Source organism: Falco biarmicus, chromosome 14 (genome assembly GCF_023638135.1).
Source record: "Falco biarmicus isolate bFalBia1 chromosome 14, bFalBia1.pri, whole genome shotgun sequence".
In the NCBI taxonomy this organism is placed as follows: domain Eukaryota; kingdom Metazoa; phylum Chordata; class Aves; order Falconiformes; family Falconidae; genus Falco; species Falco biarmicus.
Window position 1 is genome coordinate 14,005,540 of NC_079301.1, and position 16,870 is coordinate 14,022,409.

The following is a 16,870-nucleotide window of genomic DNA, read 5'->3' on the forward strand; positions in this document are numbered from 1 at the left end:
GAATCAAGAGGAAAGGTGAAATCATATGCTTACTGAGTTTTGAAAATTCATTAGTACGTGCAGAATTTCACCTCATGACTTATATAAGGAGAACATTACACGTTTATTCAGAGAAATGGCAGCCATGGGAATAATTGTCACTTGTGAGAGTAGCTGTAAAACTACTTTTTTTCTTCTTGTATTCTTTGTAGTTAGTGGGGGGGAACCACATAGGAAGATCATGTTAATGTTTGTGTAGGCCTAATGTAAGTCTGAGCAAGCAGCTTTTGTGCCAGTGTACTTTCAGCTGTAAATGTTCCACCGTGGATACAGCAGCTCTTCAAAACATCTACCACCCGGTTCCACTGTAAACCGTATGTGCAGGTAGATTTTGCTGTCAGAGGAGTTTCTAAGGTGAGATGTCTGTGAGTTCTTAAATGTAGTTAAAACAATGTACGTGTGAACTTGTTTGTGGAACAAAGCTTAGCTCTCCCACAGAGGCAGGCCCAGCACACCAGCCTTCCAGGCTGGCGGGTCTGTTCATCTTGTATCACGCCCTTCTGAGGCATTCAGGTGTCCAGCACAGCCACACCGGCCCGGCCATTTGTTAGTGCAGGGCCCGTTAAAAACTGCCACATCAACGCAGTTTTCCTCACTCCTGACCGTCAGCAGGGAGGCTGAGCCCACGGCATGGCGGAGCCCGCCCCCCCGCGCGGCGGCCATCTCCCGCGGCGCCCTGTGGGACGAGGGCCGCGTCCCGCAGGCTCAGGCCTCCTCCTGCCCCTGCCCATGGCAGCGCCCGCCGCGGGCCCTCGGCTCCATCACTCCCATGGCCGCTCCCTGGGCGCCAGCAACGCCACCGCCTCCAGGAGCCATTACCGGCCCCGTTCCCTCAGCGGGGGCCGCAGCGCCGCCCCGCCCCCGCCACAGGGCCCCGGCGGCGCAGGCCGCGCGCACCCCGCCCTCCCCCGCCGCTCCGACCGCGCGGCGCGGCGCGCAACCTGACTGGCCAGCGGCGCAGTCACTCAGGCGCCCGCCGGGGGCGGAGGCGGGACCCCAGCCGAGACTGCCGGGTGCGCTCGGCCCTCGCCGCTGCGGCTGCGCGCGCGGGAGGGGCGCGGGGCGGCGCGCGCGACCCGGCCGTTAAGCGGTGGGCGAGCGGCGCGTGCCGGCCGGGGCCAGCTCCCCGCCCCGCCCCTCCCGCCGCGGCCCGGCACGTGACGCGGACTCGGCGTTTACATTCGAAACGGGCGCGCCCCCCCCTCCCCGCGCGCGCCGCCCGGCGGTGACCGTTTCGCTTTCATTTCCGGGCGGCCGAGGGCGAGCGGCGGCGGCGCGGAGCGTCCCCGCAGCGCCCCCCCCGCGGCCCTCCCCTCCGCCCCGCGCGGCCCCACCCCCGCGGGCTCGGCGTGAACCGAGATTCCCCTTCCCTTCCCCCGCCCCGGCACACACACCCCTCCTCCTCCTGCGCCGAGAGAGAGAGAAAGGGAAGGGAGGAGGCGCCGGGCCTGGGTCTCCCGCACCGAGCCGCCGCGGCACAACATGGAGGAGCTGGTGGTGGAGGTGCGGGGCTCCAACGGGGCCTTCTACAAGGTACCGGGTGCTCGCGGCTGGGTCCGGCTGGGCCTCAGGGGAGGGAGTGGGGCCTGGGACGGGAGGAGGAGGAGGAGGCGGCAGCGGTGGCGGCTCCTCCTCCCCGCTCTGAGGGAAAGCGGAGGCCCCGGGGCAGGAAGGAGGAGGAGGAGGAGGAGGAGTGGGGCAGGGGTGGAGGCCGCGGCGGGTCCCTCGGTGTCTGGGGCGAGGGAGCCGGGCCTCCGGGCCGAGAGGAGCGGGGGCCGCCGCCTGAGGGTTGAGGGACTGGAGGCCTGATGAGGGAGAGAGGGAAGGCGAGAGAGGGCCCCGGCGTCCGGGGAGGCCTTGGGCCTTCCCCCTATTGTGGGAAGGGGAGGCCCTGGCGCCGGCGGTGTGCGAGAGGAGGCAGGAGGGCCCAGGGCCGCCTTCTCCTTGGCGCTGAAGCGAGGATCAGGGATGGGGCATTAATTGCTAAATCCTCAGCTTTTGTCGCTACTTAAGGAAAGTCTTTCTCGCTCTCCAGGTTTCCAAGAGAGCTGCGCTTGCTAGCGCACGGCGTTTAAGGCGGGGGAGGGGGGGCCCTTGTTAAATACACGTTCGGGGTGAGATGCTGTCGTGGATTCCTGCTCTTAATGCTGTGGCAGGGGACACTGCCTACTGGTATTAGAGCACTGCCTGGGCAAATATATATGTGCTGAGTTGCTAAATACGTCTAATTATCAAATGTGCTTCTTACTGAAACTACTTAATGGCATTCCATTTGTTTCCAAGCCCTTGTGCTGGTGCTGAATAAAGCCATCACTGAGCCTTGGACATATATGCTGAGCACTTAATATTTTTCTTAATACTGTGTAGTATTGCTGTGGAATTGCATGAGCTGGGTTGTGTTAATCGGCACATTAATAGGGTATAATTTGTGGGTTTACTTATTCAGAGAAAAATAAAACTTGGACAGTGGGTTTGGGCCTACTACCACTGACACATTATCAACATACCAGAAACAGTCATGGATTGGTTTCTGCAAGTCTACCTTCGTTTAAATGTTCCTAGTACTTTAAAATTTGGGCCTAGTTATTGTGCGACATCCAATATTTATGTTAGCAATGAAGGAACAGGTAGAATTTCACACTCCAATGTTAGTGTAGGTAGGGCAGGTTGATAACCAAATGATACAGTTCCAACAGCTCTGAGTGTTTCTAAGAAGAGAAAAAAAAACGGAAGACCTCTTAAAAAGCTTATTTTTTAAATGTGTGATAAACTCATATTCTGAAAATTATGGGGTTTTTTAAGTATGTATGAAACAAGTCAGCAAACATGATAAAGAAGCACTCTGGGTTTGCAGTGTTGTAGCCAATGTTCTAGATCTGTATATTGCTTCCTGTAATGAAATTATTTAGCGCTTTCAAAAATCAGTTTTATTTTTTTAAAGGTGAAGTATTCACTCAAGACAGAAACAGAAGACATGCTGCATAAGAGAACTTTTAATGAGGCTTTTATCAAATTATGTTATTTACATAATCATGCAAAATAGATTATGTTAAAAGTGACATTGTGCATTCTTTAGTGACAAATGTTACCAAAGAAACCTGGGAGAACTGAAAGCTTCTGTGACTTTTTTTTTTGGCTGCATTCAGTTTTGACACTATGAGGACCTGTATCCCTTTTGTCTGTAACATAACGACAATTGCTTGTTGTACTTTTGATAAAAAATTCATTTGAGCATATGTTCATGGGAGCTTATTCATTAATCATGATTTAGTGTATCCATGTTATAACACAGATATTGTCTCCAAGTTGCATATTATGTTTGCCTTTTAACTTTTAGAAATGTAAACATAGGAATTTTCTTGTCTCTTAATTGTTAACCAAGAGGACTTATCTAAGGGGACAAATGGAGCACACAGATTTCTTGGTCTTCACATGTATTATCTGTCTAGATGGAGCATCACACTTATAATAAATCTTTTTTTAAAAACTAAAAAAAAGTTGTGTTTTTTAAAGAAACCGTCATGCAGTAATGCTCAATGTAAATCAGCAGTTTTCCTCTAGTCTGAATTACTTGAATTTTAGGTACAATTTTTTCTTTCATCACAATGTTTGAGTATCACTCTTATTAATTTACCTGCATGTTTTCTTGTGAGTTTTATGCCAGTCTTGAAGATAGGAAATTTGATTATAAAATGGATTGGTTGACCCAGCATAACAAGAAGTGTATGATGATGTAAAGTGCAGGTTTAATTGCAAGATGATTTTTTTTTTCCACTTGAAAAGTTTCTTTAAGCAGCCTCCTAAGAAATGTTTTACAACAGTAACACTTCAAACAAATCAAAAACAAAGTAATTCTTTTATCCAATCTAATGGTTTACTGATAACTTGCGATAATTTCTTTGGCTTTGAATAGTTCTGAATGTTTTCATCAGAATGTGTAAATGTTTTGGAAAAGTGTGCCTCTGTCTTGATACTAAGACATGGAGGGGAGGAATATGAGGCTGGTAGAGTCATGATGGGGCTAAGTGGCACAAGTAGGTATCTAATTGCCACTCCAGGTTTTCACATCCTTCTTGTAGCTCTCTTTGAGGACCTTGTAAATTCAAGTCCCTAAGCACTTAATTTCATTTTTGAGTGTACCCAGCAGCATCTTGATCTTGACTGTACAAAACCAGTGTTTAATTGTCGCCTAAGCCCTACTGAGAGTAATAAACCAGTCTTTTCTGCTTATATTACCTGTGGGACTTGATCCAGAATGCATTCTGAAATACATCTGGAGGGATTATGTTCCACACGAAACACAAGAGATGGCTTGAGGATGCATTCATACTCAACTGGAAGATTTGAATTAAAATTTCATACTGGTCAGGTACACTTGGTTTCACAGAGTAAGGTGTGTTGGTGTGATCACTGAAGTGGAGACTAGTTCTTTCTGAATGGAATTAAAGTACCGCTTGTACTTTCATGAATCTTTTTCTCTTTGGCTAAGGTGAATTACTCCATGGAAAGTACAGTGCTGTCCATGAGCATGATTCAGCGATAATTGACAGTCTAGTACCTAGAGGTGCTTAGTCATGGCTTGGTATGTTGCTGGGCCCAGAATCCTTGGCAAGAAAAGGTGAGGCTCTCTTACTTGAGGAAGACTGGTCCAACAAACAAGCCACCAGGACTGTGAATCCTAAAGGGAGGGAACTGGCCTTTTTGCAGCTCACAGCTAAAGTAACTAAATCTTGAAGATGTGTGCTAGCTATTAGGGCACATATTCTAATGTCTTTCCTTGTATAGGTGTAGTAAATTGGGGTTTGAAGTTCTTATCTCATTTTCAGAGAACTGATAGACAGTTCTTTGTCTAATCTTTCTGGGACTAGTTTTAGATATTATTTCCCTCTAAGGGACATGCTGGATACCTTTCAAGCATGGGATTGGTTTTGATTATCCAGTTCAAGAGTGATCCTCTCTTGTATCCTTTCCTAGAGATGGGAATCATCCTGTTTATAAGGCAGATGGTTTTGGAATGATGTTTGTTGTTAACGTCTATGTGTTGTCTATAACTGATTTTTGCCACTTCTTGTTCTGTAACCTTGTTAAAAATATTCCACTCTTCATCCCAGTCATTTCAGCACTTTGCCATTGTTCCCTTGGTTTTATAGATACTTAATGTTTTTTCATTGAAGCTACAATTGACAAAATCATTCATCTTTCTTAGTTCTTTATTACTTCAGGTCTCACTATTAACAATTGTTCTTTTGGCCTTCTGTTGCATTCTGTGTAAATTTTTTTTTCTTTCACCATTCCATACAGACATACTCTCAGCTGATATCTCCAGTCCCTTTGTACATTCATAAGCCAGTCTGTGCAGTCCTTCTGAGGATGACAGCCTGTACCCTTTTCCCTTGTTTGGTTACCACTTCTGTGACTATTTTTCTTTCCCTCTTCTGTTTCTTTGTATGGCCAGACTTTCTCAGATGTGATTAGCTATTCAAGTTGCCTTTTGACTTTCTCCTTCCAACAGGTATGAGATGTTACGGAACTGTCATGCAGGCAATGGATGCACATTTGTATCAACACAGCACCTTTTTTTATCTTAAAAGAGCATCTACGATAATTAACTCCATGCAGTTAATTACCCCTTATTAAAATGGTTGACAGCGCTCACATCTAATGATGCGAGCAGACTTCAAAAAAAGCAACAAAACTTCATGGCAGCTAGAGCCTTTATTTGTTCCTTTGGAGTGTCTGTCATTCCATTTAGTAAAAAAATAACAAATATACTGATGTTCCCAATAATTCTTACTTTGTATCAAATAATTTGTAAAATTTAGACCATATCTTCATCATATAACCCTTCTTAGAATGTGAACACTCATGTTTGAGAAATGCCATGACATGTCAATGTTGGATTGTAAACTTTTTCACTTATTTATGTCTGAATCATGAAAAGAAGCGTTAATGCTTTATGAGACTGAAAGTCAAATTTGGCATAGAAAACTTGCCTATTATTATTATTCCCCCACATCAGAGAAGAAGAATCAACTTTAGCAGTTGTAAAACGTGCTTCTGGTCACAGAAGCAAAAGCAAGCCTTTTTCACTGATTAAGATTTCTTTTTTTTTGTACTGTTTGGTGTATCTGCCCTTAGTGATAGCAATATCCCAGCAGCAGTCTTTCACTGTCCTGTTCCCTTACTTTACTTCCATCTAGTTGCACTATGTTTTTAATGCTTTGCGTCTATATGTTCACATTCGTCACAGCCAGTGTTCACCTTTTGTTTGAATTTCCAACTTACACTCTATTTTAAAAAAGACTGATGAATGCTTATTGTACTTTTCATAATACTTTGTGTGAAATCAGGGCCTCTTCTTTGCCTTCATTGACATCTGGGACTGGCTTGTCCGGTGTCTCAATCTGGCTTACGGTGTTAAAGTCTAATTTATTTTTAGCATTGTATGGAATTTTACACATATCACAAAATAAAGAAAACCAAACAATTCTGATAAGCTTGAATTTTAGTTTTCCAAAGGCATTATTGGTTAAATATTAGTATTTTTAATGAAAACTTAGAAATGTTTCAAAACATTTCTCTGTGTACTTAGAAGTGTTCAAATATGTAGTGCTGTGGAGTCCAAATACATTTTACTTACTACAGATCTGTTTAAATGCTTATACCAGAGGATAGTTGACATAATGCTGTGATGCAGGCTGTGAAAAACTGGTGTGATAAGTGTATCTGACACTTTTCTGTGTCACAAAAAGCAAGGAAAACCACCTTTCTATGGGTAGATGAGATTAGACAACCAATTATTTAGCCTGTTAATATATTTTGTCTGGGTAATTGTTTTTTAAGCATAAACCTCACATAGAGGTAGGCAGAAGTGTTTTGTATACTGCATATTTGAAATTCGGTATTTGGCAAGGCATTGTTCACTTAATTTAAAAATTCTTTACAATGAATTTTTGTAATTTTGCAAGGCTGGAAATTAAAAGGCAAAACCAACAGTCTTACGACATCAACTTTTTTCGCCAGGCCGGAGTGAAAGTCAGGTATTCCACCAGGTTTTGAGATTGAGTCTTCTGAACTTGATGTAAACTAAAGAAATTGTCAGGTTTTTAATTTTTACTAGCTATATCTGTATCAATGCTGCCAGTGTATGGCCAACAGTTATCTTTACTGTGCCTGGTTCAGGCTTTTATCTACCTGTCTTGCAAGGATTTACTATGTCGGGACAAATGTTAGTGGAATACTCAGCACATGTCACCAATGTTTACCTGTTCCAGAGCTTTACAGAGCTACTTTTAAAAAGAAACAAACAAAAAAAAAACCCAACCAATCTTTTCATCCCTGGTTGTCCTGTGACCTCCATCATTTGAAGTTACAGAAAGTATTTTCATTAGTAAATCCCAAAGTTCTGTGAGTAGTAATTCCGCTGGTATGGAGCGGGGTGGGGTGGGGTGGTGGCGTTTTGGGCTTCAAGCTGAAAATTGATTAAGTATAGGTCAGTTGAGTACATAAGGCAGGAAAAGCACTCTTGGTGCTGAACCTCACTTAGTTCTGTACTCTGCTTTGTGGTTGCATGGGAGACTTAGCACAGCTGCTGTCCATCCCCCAGAAGAAAATTAAAGGAAGGCTACAGGGCATTTTTCTTAAGTTTGTGCATTACAGAAGTTAAGTGTGATGAAGTAAATAAGGGGAAACCTGTGCTGAAATGGATATAGATGAGTGTTGCTAGTGCAATATTCAAACTTACTTAGAGGTAAAAGAGAGAAGAGAAATGATTTTTTTTTTTTCTTGAGGAGTGTTGTGGTTTAATTTCTGCACCTGTCAAAATATGCAAAATGTGATTATAAAATCAAACACTTTAAACTTTCATGATATAACTATTCAGAATGATCTTGTCCTTTGTTAGTAGCCTCTCCTATTACACCTAAGAGTAGGAAGAATGCATGTATAGGTTGGGCGTTCTGTGTATCGGTATGCTGGCAGTCGTGAACCCAAGGGGGTTATCGGCTTTCAGTATGTGTTTTATGAGTCTATTGCAAAATTAAAAAGGCTGACTTGAAAGCATACTTAAATTTTGAGTTTCATCAATGCTTGTGAAAGGAAGACATTTTATGGGTTTAAAATTCTTTTTTAAAAAATCCATAAGTGTACCATAATTCCATCTTTTTTTCTACACAGGCGTTTGTAAAGGATGTGCATGAAGATTCTATAACAGTTGCATTTGAAAACAAGTAAGTGTATTGCTAATGTTATAAATGATACAGCATATCAACCTAGCATTTGATTAACCTAAATATAACTTAATAATGCAGAGTAGCATCTCTTGGGTGCTCTAAGCTTGCTGCTAGTGTGTTCTGGAATTATGTTTGATGCTTACTATGTTGTGACATTTCTGTATAAATGCTTTTAATTGTTTAAATATTTTTAAGTATAAAACTACAGTAACATGGGCTTTGTTGGGAAGATGAGCATGTTACAGAATTTACATGATGACAACCCATGTTTGAGTAAGTCAGCAGTGTTACTATGACTGCTTCTTTCTCATGTGAATATCTTATTTTTAGGTTTAGCAGATTATTACAAAATTTGTTCTATAGATAAGTGATAAATACCAATTTTCTAAGCTAGAAAGGAAATGATGTTCCTTTCCCATCGTTTAAGGACATGAAAAAGTAACCTTCTATTATACCATTGAGTTCAGGTTTCGTTTCCTTCAGGAAGGAAATAATGCATTACTAGTTTCTTTAAAAATAATCTTTTCTTGTTGTGTTCAATTTATCCAGTCTCTATTAAAGAAATTGAAAATTGAAACCATATTCAGTCTGAATCCTGATCAAGTTTTCATGATTTATAGTAGAACTAAAGAAAAAGAAGAAACAGGCTTGTTTTGAAGGAAATGTCCAAATGTGTTATGAAACATTTTTTTTAACCTGTTTTTCTAATAAACCTATGACTGCAAATAGAGTAAAAACTGCTGCTGGAAGATTTCAAAACTGTGCGGGTAGCATTAGGGAGTCTTCTAAGATGCTTAATGGTCACTTAGGTGTGTTTCTTATTATAGATACATATTACCTTAATACATATACACAAAAGTTTCACAAAACTTAAAAGTGTAAAACTAATGGATTGAAAATGTTTCTGATTTCTGTTTGCAAAGGCGGTGGAAATGTTTAGGCTGTTCATTGTATCTTTATTTGTAGCTGGCAACCAGAGAGACAAATACCATTCCATGATGTGAGGTTTCCACCACCTGCAGGCTATAATAAAGATATAAATGAAAGTGATGAAGTAGAGGTATGTATGCTCTATTAACAACATTTATTCTGAGAAGTAAGAGGACTTGGGGCGAAAAATGTTGGCCAAGCCAGTGGAAGGTTTGCTTCCATATTGTATGCTGTCACATTTTTTGATTCCAGGTGCTACATAGAACAATGTGAAGCATGTCATCAGAAAGAATTTGACAGTTGTAAACTATATGGCTGTTTTGGTATTCCATGTACTATGACCTCCATGCTGATACACAAACATGATCAGCATTTCTTAGATTACAGATCAGTTCTTTATCAGTATCAGAACTGAATTAATCTAGAAATAGATGCCATACTGTAGTTCTTCAGCTGTAAGTTAATAATACCTATGTTACAAAACCTTCAGACTGAATGAGATAATTTGCATTATATATGTGTGTACATAAAATCTAAAAATATATGTGTATGTAGAGATAAACTGGCTTTAATATAGTAAGTTCCTAAAACTTCGATTATTCTATACAATTATAAAACTGATTTTTATAGTGACTTTACAAAAGACAGCTTTCAAGATTTACATTTTCTTTGCATGCTATTTAAGTTTATTTTGATTTGTAAGACAAGAAAATGGCAAAACTCTTCGGTGTGCATGTTGCAGATACATGTCCTAAAGTGTAGATAAGTGTCCTCTCCCTTCCACCTGCTGGTAAGGACCTCATCAGACCTACAGACAATTAGAAATCTTGCTGATTAAATGTTAACAGATATAAAAAGCTGAATTATCTCTTTTCTGACTGTAGCAACTAATGCCAGTATATTGGGTACGATATTAATTATCTGTACAATCTTATATACATAAATTTGTAGCCTACCTGTATTTGCAATAAACACTTCAGCTGTTACATGATTACTGTGTGGTGCTTGTATCACACACTTCATGTACTGATATATTTTGCTGGTCTTTGTTCCTATAGCAGAGTTCCTGCTCATATTAGTTTCAGCTTTTGTGATGTCTTTTAACAATGCTACAGACATGTAATGTGTGTATTTTGTTTAGGTTTATTCCAGGGCAAATGAGAAAGAACCCTGCTGTTGGTGGTTGGCTAAAGTGAGAATGATAAAGGGTGAGGTAGGAATATGCATATATACATATATATATATTTTCTGTATTCATTTATACTTTATTTTTCTTATGATGTTTTTTGTATTGATGTGTGTAGTGGTTTTAACTTGTCCCTCTTTGTTTTCAAAGAGTTTCTTGCTTGGACTGTTGCAATTACCATTAATCTCAACCTGAAAAGTTCAAATTTTACTTGTACAGTTAATGGAAGTGCTTTTCTCTTAATAGTGTAATGCTCACTCATGTCGTAAAATATATGGCTTGGATGATTTTATTATTTTTATATCAGTTCTACGTAATAGAATATGCAGCCTGTGATGCTACATACAACGAAATTGTCACAATTGAGCGTTTGAGATCTGTGAACCCCAATAAACCTGCAACAAAAGATACTTTTCATAAAATCAAACTGGCAGTTCCAGAAGATTTAAGGCAAATGTAAGTATAAGCATTTCTTTATAAGTTGTTTCAAAATGTGGGTGACTTCTTGAGTCTGAGACAAGAAGGAATAAAAATGCTTTTTACTGCTCTAAATTAATTTTCAAAATTTTCATGCAAGAATGTAGAAAATAAAAATGTGGACATGCTCATACTTTAGAAACAAAAAAGATTATTTTTGAAATGCAGTTTAGTCCTGTAGGAGAAAATACTTTCCTCAAGATTTTAAGGTTTATGTGCAGTATAGAGTTAAAAAATATTATTATTACAGCTGTTCAGTAATGTGCAAAGATTAATCAGAATCCATTCTTTGTCAGTTTTATTGTTAATTTTCAAGTGGTCATTCTTTTGTTGATAAAAGTATGACAATCTGTTCAAGTAGTTATTTAATGACGAAAGAAAAAGTTGCGTTACAGTCTAGGGTATAACACATTTAGATCTTGGCTGTGAGAATACTTGTGCAATAATGAAACATTCCATAGTATGATGCAGAAACAGTTAGTTTTCTCCCAAAGCACAGCCACATCATTCTCATGTAAATATAACTAAAACTTAGATTAATACTGACTTTTTCATTTCATAGATGTGCATACAGAAAATTTCTGAAATATTTCTAATCCCATTCATATGAAAAACAAATGAAAGTGTAAAATAAATGGTGATATCAGAATGAAATTACACGTGCATTAAAAGGGAGAACTTGGATATATTTCTTTATATTCTTTGTACTAAGAAGTTAATCCTTTTGACTGTGAATGACAAATGCAGGAGTTAGTATTTTTAGCTTTACAGTGCTTTTATTCCTAGGTGTGCCAAAGAATCTGCACATAAGGACTTCAAAAAGGCAGTTGGAGCTTTTTCTGTAACATATGATTCTGAAAACCACCAGCTTATTATTTTGGTAAGTACAAATGTCGAATCATACCATCGGCAGTAGTTTGTTTCAAAAGTTCATGTGTAAACCACTGTACTTTCTTTTACTAATAATTTAGTCAATCAATGATGTAACAACAAAGCGGGCAAATATGCTGATTGATATGCACTTTCGAAGTCTTCGTACCAAGTTATCCCTGATACTGAGAAATGAAGAAGCTAGCAAACAGCTGGAGGTATGTTGTTTGTTTTCCCTGAAGTAATTTGATTTAAATAAAATTAAAAATATACTCGTGCATTTCATAGCTGGTAGGGCTTGCATTGAGGTGAAAGTAACTGTTAACTTCTGATGCTATTCTTGGTGATAAAAAGAAGCAGATGGATATGTAACCCAGCAGGGTTATAGGTAAAGGGTCTGTTCTTGAAGAATCTCATTTTCATCCAATCTCACTTTATTCAGTGGGATTTTGTGTGCGATTAAATGCAAATATATATCTAAATATATTTCTTTTGTAGTCTGAAGCATAAAATAATTAGCCATTATTGCATGAATAGTGCCACATATTCAATAGCTTTCAATTACTATTTTTAATAACAAATGGGAGTGAATATGTCACGATACTGAGATGGACCAGAACTGGATTTTGGAAAACAAGACAGTGTGAATGAGAGATGGAAGGGGTGAGACTGATGTTGGTAGGATGTATGAAGGGATGGGTTTGTCTATAGATAAAATGTTAGGAAATCATCTTACAGCAGATACAGCTTCTGATATTCCTGTGACTGGAGAGTGGGTGTTGACTGGCAAGAAGCTTGACTCATACTTGTCCATGGGAAGGAAGAAGGGAAAAAAAAACAAACCCACAGAAAGAGTAGGCTAGGAAAGAAGGGTAACTTTATAGAGTAGAATTAACATTTCTTCATGGTTTTTCTCCTATCTGGGGGGGGGGGGGGGGGGGGGAAGCAACATTTCTGAAAACTTTTAGAACTGGAAGTACCATCAAACTACTGTAATTCAGTTTTACATGGGTGTATATACCAGCTCTGTTACTTTAGAGCCGGGTTTCATTTCCCCCAGCTCCAAGGGTTCTATCTATTTGGCCTTAGCTTGAAGAGGGATGTTGTGTAGTACAGGCCTCTTGTATCTAGTAAGTGTACTCACTGTTAAAGAAGTTCTGTCTTCTGTTGTTCCCTTCAGTATCTTGATTTCTATGTTTCAGAGCTGTAATCCAGGTTTGTTTGGGTCTTGATATTTCTCAAGACCAAGAAAGGACCAGTTCTTCTCTTTCCTGTTCCTTCTTGAGCACCCTGCTGTAGCTCTTCAGTAATCCATTCTTCTCTGTTTTCCTCCAGAACTGACAATTGTGTGGGCAGTTTACCTCTTGAAGTGCAAAGTATTATTTTGGAAGTGGGAAGAACAGCAGCCTCTTTAGAGCTAATTCTCTTTACATGCCCCCACAAATGCATGCACCAACAGCTGTTGTCATTGATTCCTTTCCCAAACTAATCTTGGATCCTTGCTGTCATTGTAAGGCTGAACCTTTTTTTTCTGCTGTGAAGGACTTGTGAACTTGATTTCGTTCTCACTTGAAAACCATTATTTGGCTTCAGTTTCTGCCTGAGCAGTACTTAAATGAAGGTTGTGGTATAGCTATATGTGGTTGTAATTTGCATGATGAAAGTTGGCTGGTAGTTTTCATGTTGGCATTTGTTTTCTGTACTTACTATAAACATAAAATCCATTTCAACTGAACCTGAAAAGAAGAGCTTCAGATAGTGTCTCAACAGAAATCATGAGTATGATTTTTTTTTTTTTATGGACACATAGACAGACTGCACATGTCCATCTGCGGAAGAAATATTTAGTGAACACTTTGGGCTTTACTTTGTTGTTAATTGTTAGTTGTTTCCATCAAACTCTTTTCTGTGTCTTACACTCTCTGAACTTAAATGTCTGCTAGTTCTTTTCATCTAGCAGTTCTACCTTTCCTATTTGGCATTATAATCACTGAACCAGCTTCCTTTTATTTGATTATTTTTTCTGTTTGTTGTCTTGTACCTTCTCTTCTGCATATTAGCTTCTTGACTTGCATGGCTCTGCTTCTCAAACACGGCTTTTAGAGCATCAAGTGAAATAACCAATTTTATTTTTTTTTGCATTCTTTCCCAGTAGGTGTTGCTTAGTTGTTTTGTCAAAAGCGTGAATTTACAAGTGTAGTTTTTCATTGTGGTTTGTATTTTGTTCTGTCTAAATGCAATTCAGTCATGGCCTCTAACTAGGTGTTAATATGTTATTTGCATAGTTGTTTTGTACTAATTTATTGGAGGGAAGCAGGATACAGAATTTCCTATGTTTAAATAAAATCCCTCTTGTAATACATAATTTACAGAAAAGCCAATGATACTTTAGTACAAGCAGTTTGTAGTATTACAGTTTAACTGTCATAGCCAAGGTACCCAGTGATGATTTATCTTCATCTTTTCTAAATATCATACATAGTTGTGTTAACAACTGATCATTGACTTGATCGTCCTGTTCTCTGCTCTCATGTGGTGGAATTAACAGATGTCACCTACTAAGTTGGCATTTGACTTATCTGTTAGAATGTTGATCTGTGAGCATTTAAAATGTTTGCTTTGAGTTGTCTGTAATCTAGTTAATGAAGTGCTTGATAGAGCTCTCTGAGCATACAAAGTATGACACTTGGATACTTACGCCACTCTCTACTGTAGCCAGTTTTCTGTGACAGTGATTCAGCACAGGATATTTATCAACAGCTTTAAGCAGGACCAGGTCAGATAACAGTAGCAGTTCAGCTAGGACAGTTAGATCTTCTCTGTAGATCTAGAGTACTGTAACTTCTTATAAACGTATGACTTCATTACCATACAGAAAAAAAACCATATTCTTTGTTTGTCTTGCTAATTTCTCTCCATGTGTTTTTCTAGTTCTCAGGGTGACCAAACTTAGTGATCTTACTGCTTCATAGAGCACAAGCATCCTATAAGAAAATTACCTGATTTTTGAAAGTATGAAGAGGCTGTGTGGGAGAAACTTTACAGTCATTGTTTTAGTCTTTTTAAACATGTGGCTTTCTTTTGGAAAAGTGTCCGCTTATCTTTAATGATTTCCCCACTTGCTTAACAGATTCCGAACTGCATGCAATTTAGCATTTCCAAAGTGTTTTCCCTTGCACTCGTGAGGTCTGTTCATGCTAATAATCTGAGCTACCTGGGATTGACATTGATTCAGTTCATAGAAATGCAGGATTGTATGGGTGTTGACAAAAATCTACGTTTCCTCCATGTCTAAATACTTTCAGCATCGTGCAACTCCACAGTGTGCTACAAGATATTTCTCAAAAGCTTCCATCTGTTCCCAGCTCTCTTCTGCATGCTTGCTCTGTGGTGGAAGCTTTATACAGTTAAGAAAATATGGAAACTATATTTTATGTATGGGCATATATGTTCATACTTTCACATCAAGTCAGAGCTCGCTAGCATAATTCTCTTGGAAACTCGGAACTACTTCAGGAAATTGTTTACTATGGTCGTTGGGAGTTACAGTTCAGGTTTTTTCCCGTTTTTTATATTTTTTTGTAAGTTTTATCCAGGTTTCTAGTGATATTTGCTATTCTTAAAATCCTCTTGCAGATCCAAAAGTTGTTCAGGTTTTTTTGGTTGGTTTTTCTTTCTTGGTACTTTATTTCTTGTAGGAAATCCTCATTAAGTTTCTGTAAGCCATTTTGTATTGTTTGGTTACACCATAGCAATTGCATGCAAAGGTGATGAGAGTTATGAAATGTTAACCAGGCGTTGAATTCAAGAGTAACTGAGCCTCAAATGTGATTGAAAGTTGTTTTAATAGTGTAGTCTTCAGTCACTGTTACTGGCCTGCTGAAGCAAGGAATTTTGCCTTGATAGCATGTGACAATCTAAAGTTCTCAGGTTGACCCTTCTTGTCTTGGTAAAAATGTGATTACTGGATGAAATTTTTAAGATACTTGTTCTCTGAATTCAAGCAATGTACTGCATTTGTCTTTTGTGTTGTCTTGCATAGGGATGGATTTCTCACTTTTAAATGCAGTAGATATCCATAGTTATTGTTTTCTATATAATTTTTGTGTCCAGTGATTGAGTTATTGCTGTGTCCCCCAACCTGTCGAAATAGGTGGGTTTTTTTCCTCAGAGGTTACAGGGTTTGCTTTAATAATCAGCGCAGCTCTGATTTTACTAACTTACACAAATGCTGTCTTACCTAGAACACTTGATAGCTGTAGATACTCTGTGGAAAGACAGATGTGTCAACATAGCTAGAGGCTAGTCTTTTGTTAATATGTAAAACACAGTATTAGGACTACTGAAGAAGACCCTTCAGTGTTTTTGAAGGGAAAATAAATTCATTAAAAGGATTGCTTAAAGTAAAAAGTAGACTAAGTACCTGATTAAAGAATGAGCTCTACATTTATGTTGATTTCTCTCTCCAATGTACTAAAAATCAAAGTAAGCTAACATTTTCCTTCAGAGTTCTAGACAACTTGCATCACGGTTTCATGAACAGTTTGTTGTACGTGAAGACCTAATGGGCTTGGCCATTGGCACTCATGGTGCTAATATTCAGCAAGCCAGAAAAGTCCCTGGAGTGACTGCTATTGACCTTGATGAAGATACATGCACATTCCATATTTATGGAGAGGTAAGTCCTCTTTAGTCTTTCAGGAAAAAAAAACCACATACAAAAAAACCTTGGAAAAACAGATCTTATTTCTCTCATACATATATCTGTTTTAGGATCAAGATGCAGTGAAAAAGGCAAGAAGTTACCTTGAATTTGCTGAAGATGTTATACAAGTCCCAAGAAATTTAGTAGGTATGTCAGTTCTGGAGGCTAACTGTGTGATAGTACAGAAGAGTGTCATCTGAGAACTGCTTTTTACTTTTAGAAGGGTGGCAGGGTAAAAGTTTGAAGAAGTTCTCTTTGTGAAAGGGTTCTAGGTGGTACAGGGGTTTGGGGCTTCGGGCTTTTTTGTGGTTTTTTTTTTTTCCCACTCCAGGCAGAATTTTTACTGACACATTTACCTTCAGTACACTGGAAGAAATTACTTCCTGGTATGCATTTCCAGGTGTATTTTAAACCAGACACAATGTGCTGATG

At 39.3% G+C, this 16,870-nt stretch overlaps 1 protein-coding gene across 4 annotated transcripts in view; it reads left to right on the top strand.

Annotated features, from left to right (window-relative positions):
• The first annotated feature begins 1,052 nt into the window (after positions 1-1,052).
• The window catches only part of FMR1 (fragile X messenger ribonucleoprotein 1), a 31,710-nt gene continuing 15,892 nt past the window's right edge, over positions 1,053-16,870 (top strand). Inside the window, exons 1-9 of one of the 4 annotated variants that reach the window (XM_056359664.1) lie at positions 1,053-1,572; positions 8,215-8,267; positions 9,237-9,330; positions 10,342-10,413; positions 10,694-10,842; positions 11,650-11,743; positions 11,835-11,951; positions 16,241-16,411; positions 16,507-16,585. In XM_056359664.1, the coding sequence (XP_056215639.1) occupies positions 1,522-1,572; positions 8,215-8,267; positions 9,237-9,330; positions 10,342-10,413; positions 10,694-10,842; positions 11,650-11,743; positions 11,835-11,951; positions 16,241-16,411; positions 16,507-16,585 (880 nt within the window). In that variant the 5' untranslated portion in view covers positions 1,053-1,521. The remainder of the gene's footprint in view (positions 1,573-8,214; positions 8,268-9,236; positions 9,331-10,341; positions 10,414-10,693; positions 10,843-11,649; positions 11,744-11,834; positions 11,952-16,240; positions 16,412-16,506; positions 16,586-16,870) is intronic. The other 3 variants (XM_056359663.1, XM_056359665.1, XM_056359662.1) reach the window with 3 other exon arrangements.